Source organism: Trichomycterus rosablanca, chromosome 5, assembly GCF_030014385.1.
Source record: "Trichomycterus rosablanca isolate fTriRos1 chromosome 5, fTriRos1.hap1, whole genome shotgun sequence".
Taxonomy (NCBI): Eukaryota; Metazoa; Chordata; class Actinopteri; order Siluriformes; family Trichomycteridae; genus Trichomycterus; species Trichomycterus rosablanca.
In genome coordinates, this window is record NC_085992.1 from 10,449,463 (window position 1) to 10,461,959 (window position 12,497).

At 41.0% G+C, this 12,497-nt stretch overlaps 1 protein-coding gene across 1 annotated transcript; it reads left to right on the forward strand.

Annotated features, from left to right (window-relative positions):
• Positions 1-1,793: 1,793 nt before the first annotated feature.
• si:ch211-67f24.7 (uncharacterized) lies at positions 1,794-11,960 on the forward strand. The gene is made up of 14 exons (XM_062995410.1): positions 1,794-1,841; positions 2,354-2,518; positions 3,029-3,126; positions 3,503-3,642; positions 3,722-3,784; positions 4,335-4,452; positions 5,397-5,535; positions 6,192-6,293; positions 6,978-7,061; positions 8,179-8,345; positions 8,745-8,921; positions 10,146-10,764; positions 11,333-11,421; positions 11,873-11,960. Exons 1-14 carry the CDS (start codon positions 1,794-1,796, stop codon positions 11,958-11,960), a joined length of 2,097 nt encoding a protein of 698 aa, XP_062851480.1.
• The last annotated feature ends 537 nt before the right edge of the window (positions 11,961-12,497 follow it).

Here is a 12,497-nt window from a genome sequence, read left to right on the forward strand (position 1 = left end):
ACTTACTGTTATTTACTTAAGTTACTTATTTGTTATTAAAGGTGTCCAACATTTAGTTTTAGATATTGTTAGTATTAATAATAATACCATTATTACTACTACTACTACTTCTAATAATAATAATAACAATAATAATAACTACATGGTTATGTTTTATCCTCACCACTGGTCTCTGTAGGGCACTTTTGATATTGTATTTATTCCATATTAAATTCTAAGTGACTTTAGGGCTGATCTGTACACAGCCCAGAAGAGGCGGCTTTACCTGCATACTGAGGCAATAATGATTTAGTGTATTTTTCAAATCAGATCAAATCAGGTTGGTTTTTCCTTCAAGGCAGGCTTCTGTGTAGGCACACCAGATTTTTTTCTGTAAAATGGTTGAGTAAATATTCATGGTGTTGTAAGCAAAGGTGGCTTCAGAATCCAAACCCAGTTTTAGAAGCACCAAGTGAAAATCCAACATTCAAAAATAAAATGTTGGATTTTCCACCAGGACTTTCAGCAGGCTGTGAGGAACAATGATGAAATTGAGAGAGAGAGAGTAGAGATAGAGATAGAGAGAGAGAGAGAGAGAGAGAGAGAGAGTGCACTCTCGCAGCCTGTGGTACCAAGAACAGGTGCAGGTACATGATTCCCAGTCTGATGTGTATGGGATTACTGGTTGTAAGAGCGGCTCTGGGATCTGATAGCAGCTCTGATCATTGGAAACAAAAGTATCAGATTTGCAGAAACTTTAATGCTAAAAAAATCTGATTCATTTTATTTGTTCTCTTAAAGGGATTTCAGCTCCAGTCTGTGGTGAGTACCAGCACCATGCTCACATCCTCTCACTTACACGCTTACTTACTCACTCGAGAAAACATGCTTTTTTGTTTTTTCAAAAAATTCAAAAAAATTAATGCTGTTTTTAGCCTGGCTGTGCACTATTCACAAAGCCTGAGGTAGTGGAGCTCAGCAAGATCCCTAATTTTTGCTGCAGTTGCTGGTCAAGGCTTGCTGGTTAAACCATTCACCTGCACTAGTGGTGAATGGTTCACAGAAACATGATACAGATCTCTGTAATACTCCACCGCTGGATGGTGTAAAGAAGCGGCTGGCAACTGTGTGTGTGTCTGAAGGAGGTGCTTTGTTATTTTGAGTATGTGCTACAGTTCATTGTTGGGTTAATAGGTGAACTATCACCCCAGTTTAATTTGTGTGCTGTCTAAAGGAGGGTTTGTTCAAAAATGTTCCTGTATTTGGCTGCATTCATTTGTAACTAAAATCCTAACAGTCTCCCTGTCCCTGCCACTGAGAGGTGCCCATATAGCGTGTTGCTGCCACCATATACTCTTTCAGTTTAGTTTAGTTGAATAGAGCATTATAGCATGGCAGGGGTGCTTACAATACTTACGTACTTCTTAGTTCTCACTGGTATTACTGTATGTATAGTACAATAGAGTGGTTCCATTCTTACATGTATACTCTCGCTCTGTAGGCTGTAGGGTGTGGCACAGCTCTTTGGCGAGGATCACTTCCAGCACCCGGGGAATCGCTGGCAGGGCAACGTAGTCCAGGTTACACACACACACACACACACACACACATGAACTCTTTCACATGCATTTCTGCATCCATTTCTTATAAATGAAGGTCTGATTTTCATCCATATGTGAATCTCTAGTGACGTCTAATGTCAAATGTTTAAGATTTAAATGAATGCATTTGATACCCAATTGGTCTGTGTTATCTCTCTTTAATGAAGCATTTGCAAACTCAGGTACATTAGTGTTGCTGTGTGTATGTTACAGATGATGAAGTCCCATGAGGGTGGAGAGCTGGTGAGAGAGATCTCAAAGGTAAACACCTTAGTAAAACACTTATAATACATGGTTTTATCAGAAAGAATAAATAACAAACAAATCTTATCTTTTATTTCTCCTAAATTTGTCATTACCAGTTCTCTCAATCCTAAAAGAAAACATAGAGAAAAAGATAAAATGGGGTTCCTTTATGATGACCTTTTGTATCTGTGTGCTTACATGCACCAAATAAGCTCTTTGACTCCCAGACATGGCTGGCCATGGCATTATCAGGGTTGGAGCTAAATTCTGCTAAACACTACTTTGGAGCCCCAAATGTTAGACTTTATTTATTAAGTTATTTATTTTTTGGGTAAAGCATTGCAGAAAACCATAATAATTATTTTGTGGCTTTCATGTGGTGCAACAGAAAGGTTTTCACCGCATCACTCCAAGAACTGAGCTCTCCATGGACAGGAGCTGGAAGGGTACTGGATCTTTAGCGTCTGTGACTTGTGTATAGACTAGCATAATGACATTGATTTGGAAACCTTTTCCTGTGTGTGTAGTTACAGGCGATGGTGTTGGAGCTCAGGTCAGGTTTCTCTCGAGCTTTGCTGGAACTGAATCAGATTCAGTTGGGTGATACGGAGCTACAGAGTCAGCTGGAAGAAACCCGGCATGGCTGTAATAAACGATCATTACACCTCGAAACAATTATCCTTTCACTCAAGGTAACACATTCTCTCTCTCTCTCTCTCTCTCTCTCTCTCTCTCTCTCTCTCTCTCTCTCTCTCTCTCTCTCTCTCTCTCTCTCTCTCTCTCGCTCTCTCTCTCTCACACACACACACACACACACACACATTTTACAGCTCGTTTTGGAAGCTGTAGAGTGCAGGGTCATCCATTGTATGGCTCCCTGGAGTCAAAAGGGGTTAAGGACCTTGCTCAAGGGCCCAACAGTGGCTACATGGCAAAACAGTGGCTACAATTGATCAGAAATAAGTTTCTGCTTTTCTATTATGTTGATTATTTCTCTGTTATATCCTAATGTTCTGCTCTGTTGCTCATCCAACTCTCATTATTCAGCTTTATGTCCATGTATTTAATATATGGTTTGTAGTGCCATTTAAATGTTCAACAAATCACAATATAACCGTTGCGGTTAAAGGAGCTTCATTTGCAATTTAGATCTCCCTGCAACTCATTATACTGTACATCTGTATCTCTCTCTGTGTGTTTAGGAAGAACTGGAAGAGATTCGGCGTCAGATTCGGCAGATCTGTGATAAGCAGGTGAAAGCTGAACAGAAGACTAACAGCACAGTACCACAGAGCAACAGGTACATTCACCAGAACCCTCTCAAACCCAACACACGTTCTGTACACACAATATCATCACTTACTCTTGAGTTCAGGTGTTTCAGCCACACACACACTAAAATCAATGTTGTGAAATTAGCTATACATTGAACTTTGTGGCAACACTGTGGGGAAGGCCATTGCCTGTTCCAGCATATGACACTATGCATAAAGTGGAACCTGGGAGTTCAGAATCTCGGCGCTGGTGTGCTAGTGACTTATCACGCTGCGCCACCTAAGTGCCCAACTCTATAGTAATTCTAATGCTCATGGTTTGGTGTCCACATACTTTTGGCCACTTATTATTTAATTGGTGAGAAAACAAAGTTAATTGTGTGTGTGTTTGTGTGTTTACAGTGCTGCAAGCTGTAGTGTTAAGGACGTTAGCAGCAACACTAATGGGTATAGTGATCAAGTGGCCACACCTCTTTGTTCAGTGGGTGGAGCTCTTCTACTGCACTGTTACCTGCAGGGTCTGTGGGCGGGGCATAACTCAGGTGAGTTTTCTTAAGTATGATTTTAACTGTAATGTTTTTTTATTTGTGTATGTATATGTAACTCATGCTGGTGTTTTAGGTGAAGCTTTGTCTCAGGTGAGTCTTAGAGCTGAAGGACCATCAGCCAGCTGCACCCTGCCAGGTAAATACCATCACCACTACCACCACAACACCATTATCACCACTATAACTACCACTCTCTACCAATACAACCAACACCACTATCCTCAATACTAACCCCATCATCACCACCACTCAACCATAACCACCAACAACCATACCATCATCAACCACACTCACCAACGCCACCACCACCACTCACTACCAACACAGCTATCCTAAATACTAACACCATCACATTCTTTTAAAATCCCCCACCTGAAATTGATTAACAGTTCTTCTAATTAAACAAAGACTGAAACAGCGATTTCACTATCAAATTTTGAAAAAAAAATTAAAGAAAATTCATCAGCGATCATCACCTAGTTTTCTAAGTTATTAATTTGCTTTAACCCAATTTTTTTTTTAATGTGTTGCAGTCATCACATTATAAATTGGTGTATATTAACAAAAATTCATAAAGCAGTGAAGGTAAAGGATGAAATATTTGTTGTTGATTTTTTAAATTTGCATTTTAACTCCCATGTCCCATCTTTTTTGAAGTTGGGTTTAAAAAACTGTTTCTTTTTCAGGTCGAAGGCAGCGAGTGAGTGTGTCCTTACTAAAATCGGAGTGGGATTACGTTTCTAAACTCAATTTGCTCCAAGAAAAATATAAAACATCTACAGCAGGCCATCACGTGGAGCTACAGTAAGAAACGCACAGTTCCTTCATTTTATCATCACATTTCACCTACTGCAGCCAGGGGTTCTCAAAGTACACAGGGGAATTGAGTATATCCAAAATAGCATGCCAAAGGGTAAAAAGAACTTTTAACCAAACTAAATCTGTTTATTTTGATGTGTTTGCTATTGTATTTTAATGTAAAACACACTGGACATTCAAAACTGTCACAACTAGAACATTTTATCTCATCATTTATTTTCTGCTGCTCAAACGTTTACATATGCTTGTAAGGGACATGTTTTTATACTCTTAGGATTTCAAAATGTTCTGAACTCTTCTTTTTCTGTGACTAAATGAACATAAATCTTTATCCAATAATATCTCATGAATTTAAATTCCACATAGACAATGAATGTGATTGAGTAGAATGTTACATGTAGTCATTTGACCTCCTGATTTCTCATTACTGTTTATGATTGACTACAGCTGCCAACCTCTCCGTGTCCATATAAGTAGGACTAGTCTGACCACCTTCAGTACAGACTGCATTTTTTTTTTTTTTTTGCAAGGTTGGAAATAAAATCAAACTGTCACCTTTTGCTGACAAAAATTTATCCAGCTGACGATCAGTTTTGCCCTAAATAAAAGGGTGCTGAAACAAAGATGGCACTGTCCACAGTCAAGCAAGCTTAATACAGCCATGATCCTAGAGGCTGCAGAGCAAGAGGGAAACTCCAAGATTAGCATCTCAGAACTTAGCTGACATTTGTTGCTGATCACATGTATAAAGGGAAAGCAGCAGTAGGAGCATCTACTACTTTCCACAGCCTCTCAACACGTGGCATCCTAAAACTTGCTTGACTGTGTTCAGGGACATATTTGAATAAAGAAGCATGCGTTACAATTATTCAGCATAACGGTATTCATATTTCATAAAAGTGCATGTATCCTCTATGTGTGTGTGTTAGTAAGGTGTTTGTAAAGCACGTGGAGCAGATGCTGCAGCGCCACCTTGTGTTCAGAAACTGTCTTCAAGACAAACTGAGCCGAGATCAGCCGAGCGCACCACTGGGAGACGCTTTTCTCCAGCTCACCAGCCAACAAAACGTACATTTATCCATATTATTAACGATTACTGTGATTGAATTTCTGACACAAATACTCTACGTGGCCAAAAGTAAGTGGACACTTGCTGCTACACTAGTCTTTACACCTCTGAGGAGCTTTGAACTAGATTTACGCACACTGCTGCTGGGATTTACGTTCATCCAGCCACAAAAGCATTACTGAAGTCTGGATAATGTTTACAATTTCATTTAATTGTAAATGCTTGATAGTTGGATGTGGTTTAGGTGAGGGATCTGTTCAGCCCAGTCAGGTTCTTCCACATCAAACCATTCTTAGCTCCAGGGGAGGTGTTCTTTACACCACATTGTGGTGTTATGACTGAGATGTGTGTGTGTGTGTTTTTTCACAATTTTATGAACTGGCATGTTGGAAATGTGAATCAGGTAACAGTGTTTTTCAGTCTGGAGACGAGTGTTCTCTCAAATTGTTCAGCAGAAATGGTATTAGCATACTCTTGGCCATGTAGTGTGTTTGTAATTTAACTTCCCCAAATAATCATGAACACCCTGAGCTAAATCTCAGTAAAACTTAATAAGCACAATATTAATAAATAAGTTAATTTTAAATACAGTGTTTGTTTGTATATGTATAATGTGTGTGTGTGTGTGTGTGTGTGTGTGTGTGTGTGTTTGCAGTCAGGTATCTGTGATGGATATTTGGGTTACACAGCTGCACTGGCAACCATCCTAACAACAGAATTCAGCAGAGACCCTCCCGAAAAAACACAAAATACACCGGTGAGGTCACACACACACACACACACACCCACACACACACACACACACACACACACACACACACACAGGTGCAAAACCTTGTCACTCTTAGGTATTAACGTGCCAGTTTACATGCCGTATGCATCTCCTTTGTATACACACTGTACATAGAGGAGGAAATCAAACAAAAAGTGCAAAGCCCTGATCACAGCACCACCAACACGGTTAGAAGATCAAAGAGAAGCTGATGGACTTTTGTGACATTTTTTTAAAAACAGAACCCATGGTGAAGTACAGAAATGTAGTAGGAGTATAGAATCTAATAGGAGTAATTTGATTGATCTGAATCAAATTGAGTCTCTTCATACTATTCACTGGGTCTGATCTGAGTGTCTTTATTTTAAATAACTTACATTAATAATTTATTAATTCATCTTTCCGTTAGTGGGCTATATCTTTAGTCATTTTTCTGCTCTGTGGTTGATTTTTTTTCACACTGGGAGATTAATCTTGATCAGACGCAGTTCTTTCAGAAGTAGCCGGTGTAATATGCTTGAGCTATAGCTTTTATACACTGAATGTTACTATCAGGGTTTCATCATCATTGTACATTTAGCCCTTAGTGAATGAATGAATCAATTAATGAATGAATGGGGGATGCTGATTTGTCACAGTGATGCTCATTATGTTGCTGTGTGATTTTAGGAGGGTGAAAAAGAGAAGTTTAGATTACTGTCACTGCTGCTGGCACCAATAATACGACTACACACCTACCTAAACACTGTACAGGTATCACATACACACACACACACACACACACAAACACACACACACATTATTAAAGAATTGAATGATTCAAAACCAACCGTGTACGCATATTTATGTCAAGGTTGATTAAACATCATTCAGAATTAAACAGAGCCAGTTAGAAAATCAGTTACACACATACATTTTACATTCTGAAGGGAAAAAATGTAAAGAAACAAGCTACTAGCCGCTCAGGTGGCGCAGTGGTAAAAAAAAGTACACTAGCACACCAGAGGGCTAGTGGTAAAAAAGTCGGATCATAGGTCCTCATAACTGGTGCAACTGCGGCCCCTGCTGGCTGACTGATGGCGCCTGCACAGGGCTGAGGAATAATGCTAATGGGGGTGTGGCCCTCCATACACAGTGCCCGTCAGTGTATGAACTCGACTCGTGCAGGTGAAAAATGCAGTCTATACTGCCTGTACGTGCCTAAGGGAGTGTATGTCAGTTGAGTGGCGTCCTCAGTCAGTGGTGAAGGGTCGAATCAGTATAGAGGACGCAATCAGGGTAATTGGACACGACTAGATTAGGGGAGAAAATAGAAAATTCAAAAAACAAAACAAAAAGAAAACAAGCTACTCCAACAGTAAAAGGCACTGAGTTAAATGGACATATTTTTATGATCATACAGAGAAACGTTTGGAATTCTGGAGATTATTCCATTTTACTCTGCTATACATCACAGATCAGATCAACATGAATAAGTTCAAAGTTGATCAACATGAATAAATTCAAATGTTTGTGAGTAAAACTGCTCATTATTGTATCATTATATTTAAGACTGCCTGATTTTGCTTTTGAAATTTTGTAATATCTTCTGTTATTAAATCAGTTCTGTGTGATTTCATGTCTTATTAAAATTAATTGAAATATGTGCATTTTTAGCATTGTTTTCATTTGGATATATCAAATTCCCCTGTGCACTCTCGTAACCTCTGCTGGTTGCACTCACCTCATCTGACATGCCTCATCTGACATGCATGAAGCCACCGATCACCTCTTTATTCCCCGAATTCCTTACACTGTTCCTGCACGGTGGAGGTGAAAAGGTCGCAGGGACGTACTGATTTCTAACAGTGTCTCTGTGTCCACGTTCTAGTTGTTGCTGAGCTGTTCAGGACGTGAACATTCAGACTGGTGTTCACTACAGGAGACTGATCAGATATTAAGAAACCTGTACACACGATGTCACATGACCCTCGAGAGGGCCGGGAGATGGACCGATGGGGTCGGACGACAAAATGAGGGTGTGGAGCCAACAAACAGGTCAGTCTTAAACAGCGGACGTTTCTAGCCTCGTCTAAGCTCAGGGTTCATGAATCCACGATGTTAAGAGACTACAAACATACGATTAATGAAGAGGCAACAAGAAGAAAACCACTAATATTCTTTTTCAATTTTAAAAAGTGCTTTTCCTCCAACAAAAGAAGTGTTTTGTTTTCCAATGTGTTAAACTCATCAAATGAATAGAAATTTTGGCTGAAAAAAAAGACATATTCAGGTTTGTTCTCTGTAAAGAATGTTCCCTTAGAAAAGCATTACATGAAATTAGATCAGGGGTGCACAAACTTTTGCATAAGACTGTGTTTATAATGTGTTGATGTAATGCAGGATCTAATTATAATTTTCCGATCTGGATGTTAATTTTAGCCTGTTTATTTTCAGCCTCAGTAGCAGGTGTTGTGAGGAGAGTTCCGGCTGTGCCCGCTCCGCCTTCACCAAGTACCGCGCCAACCCGAGAACAGGCACTGCCAACTGTCATGCGACTATTAACACACAGCAAAGAGAGCACTGTCAAGTAGCTGCCCCACAACCTCTGCTTCCCCCTGCTGGCATTTTACGGTACTGCAACTTCACACTTCACACGACTTTTGAGGCGTTCCAATTGCTGTACAGTTCACACTACACAACTTGATCTCTTGTAATCGGGAGTCTTTTAAGTCGTTGTGGTTTTCACACTGCACGATTGATTAGCAATAGGGGGTCACACACTACATGATCTATCACCTGGACGAATCTCAGACGAGTCTCTTTGGTCTCCCAACACACATGCGACAAGGGGTATAATGATTTCATGTCCAAAAATACACATCAACAAGAAGTGAGCGATCAAAGGTGTTTGAGCGATCAAAGGAGTGGATTTGGGTACGCGGCCAGCAACCTGATATTGCAGAGTGAGATGTGGATCAACAGTGGATGTGGATGTGGGTGCTTCGATCGAAATCGTTCGACCAATCACAAACTAGCTGCTGCTATGACATCACCACATTTGCCGGGGCTAGCTAATCCTAGCTAGGTAATGAGTATGCAAGTTAAAGGATCCGGCAACTGTGTTACTTTCAGTATTTGATAGAAATTTCTCAGATTTACCATTAGGTTAGCCAGCTAGCTTAACTACTAGCTAGCATAGCAAAAAACTATGAGAGATTAGCCAAGCCAAGGCTAGCTACAATATGTAAAATATTATTCTGTGTAAGCAAAAAAAAATGGTACTACTACATGTTAAGCATGTATTATAACAAGGGGATTCAGTGCGTGCGTGGCACGGAGCTTTTTCTCTGGTTGAGGTTAAAAAATGAGAAAAATAGAAAAAAAAGGAGAAAAACGAGAAAGGCCCGGCAAATGTGGTGATGTCATAGCGGGCGCCTAGTTTGTGATTGGTCGAACGATTTCGATTGAAGCCCCTTCCCTGTTGACCCAGGGCCACATCTCACTCTGCAATGTCAGGACGTGCAGAATGTCTGTTCTGCAGAGAAAGTTGGAGATAAATAAATATTTTTGCAATGAAAACAGTGGTATTGTGGTTTGGTGTGGACGATAAGGTCACAAATACTGTAAAGCTTGTGTGTGTGCCGATGTATTCTGACAGAAGTATGTCTCTGCCTCACACATTTACACTTCCCCCGGGTTTTCCATCACTCCGTATTTTGCATTCCCAACAATCACAACACAACAATATAAACAGTTGTACAGATTGAGTCAATTCTGAAAAACAGTAAATTCTGATGTGGAGTAATTCCATTAAATTGGATGATTCGGATGCTAATTATTCTTGTGTGTTTTCAGAAACTCTAGTGACCGTGCATTTGAGCCCCCTAGTGGCTGGACAGAGAACTGCATGTGGGATCTGCCAGCTGTTGAGTGCCATTCTTTACCACGTCGTCCCCAGCATCTATTTCTTAATCCCGGGGCTCCAGGGGCTGTAGGAGAACTTTCAGGTTCTGTCCCAAATCTAAAGTCACCCTCTGGGCTGGTAGAGCGTCTGTGCGGTTCTCCTGGACCGGACGGTCGGGTGTGTCGCTCGGATGTTTATTCTCTGCCTCAGCAGATAGACGATGGAGACACAGACGCAGATGTTGGAGACACTTCAGTCTTCGATTACTCATCTGTTACAACCTGCAGCCCTGACGACACTCTGGAACTTCGGGGACGAGACGAGGAGGACGATGAAGAGGAAGACAGCGAGATCCCGGTCCTCCTAAAGCCGTCGTACAACCACACTCATTCGGGTGGGGCTGCTCAAAGGGATGGGAGTGTATGTGCCCGGTGGCAGATTCCCCGAGCTGTCCCTCTGCCTCCCGAGTTGTGTGTAGGTGGAACAGGAACATCACGCAGAACGGCAAAACACAGACGGAAAATGCCTACCAGCGCCTTCCGACCAATTTGGGACTCGCCCTACAAACAGGTATAAATATTGTTCAAGAATATAAAATAAGGCTTACTACTGGATATTCAGTCAGCTCCATTAATACTGGCACTGCGGGTAGTTAACTCAATCTTACACTGAAGATGAGAAACAATAAACATTTAATTAAAGTTATTTTCCAAGAAAATGAAAAGCACTGAGTCTTCTCTTATAATGCTTAATGACCAGAGCAAGGAATCTGAGAGTGACTCCTTAATCCAGAACCTCTCTAGATCCGCTAGAACAAAAATTTAGGACCGATAGTGCCTAGGTGGCACAGCGGGATATTTGAACTCCCAGAGTTAGAATCTCATCTCTGCTATTGGTCGACTGGGCGCTACTTAGCGGGCACAATTGTCAGTGCCTGCAGCACACAAAATTGGCCACTAAAGTCTGCTAGGTGGCAAAAAGGGGGCGGGGTCTTCGACACTGTGTAAGGACCCGAGTAGGTAGCCTGAGTTACAGAGATGTACAAAGGTACAAATGTACAAATAAGGTCGGAGGTAGTAACACATGTGATCAAAGGGGACAAACACTTTTTCACACCTCTGTATGTGTATTTGTTTAGGGTGATGCAGCTCCTGCTAAAGAGACCACAGTGTGTTTCAGCAACACCAACCAGATCATAAATCCACAACCACCCACAGACCCACAGAGGTAAGATCCACAGCTCTGTTCAGATCAGTACCTGTACTCACAAATCAGCAGGCCTAACATATACTGTGTGGCCAAAGGTTTGTGGACACCTGAACATGAGCTTGCTTGACATCTTTGCTGTAAGTGTCCACACCTCAGGAAAGGTTTATTACAAGATTGTGGAGTATGGCTGTAGGAATGTGTGCGAAATCAACGGAAAGAGCATTTACAGTATGAGGTCAGACACTAATGATGAATGAGAATCAGTGTTTCAAATCATCCCACAGTTGCTCCACATCTTTATAAACCTCCCTTTGTGCACAGTGGAACAGTTATGCTCCAAAAGACAAGGAAGGCATTAGCCTACAAACTCCTGCCTGCATTTAATTACAATTTGAAGGAGCGTCCGCATACTTGGCTATTAAAAAATAAAGGAGTAATGACAAGTACTGTTAAAGTGTTTGTGTTTTAGGTCGATGTACAGGAGTGTGTGTAGTGGGGACAGAGCTGTCATCTGGAATGAAAGCGAGGACAGCGAGGGCCCATGTAGCAACGTCTAACACACACGCCACATTACCAGCCCTTTAAATCCGACCAATCAGAATTCAGGAATTTCTGCCACTGCGAGTAAAATAATGGTGGGACTTCATCAGAGCACACTCACCTTCAGCCTCAGCTGTGTTGCAATTCTATTAAACACCTCTCATATACTTCCTCTTCATCAGTCCGCTCACCTGCCTCTGTCAGACGAGCTTCTTTCTTCTTTTTATTCCATTCTTTTATTTTTTTCTGGTCTTTTCTTGAATTTTAACCTTTATTCTGTTTTCAATTTTTTTTTTTACACCACTAAGATTCGAAACTGATTTGCTGTTCTATTATTGATTGACTGAACAGAAAGAATTATAAATTTTTTTTTATATTTCTGCATTTTCCCATCAACATCCACTTGCATTAGTCGGTTTCACACAAGGATCATGTACAGAGAGTCACGCACTGCTCTCCATTATTCACCATCTCTGTGCAGAACCTTAACCAGCCAGCCGAAGTTGCAATTGCAACAGTAACGAGGAATCCCTCACACACAGCCGATCACGTCT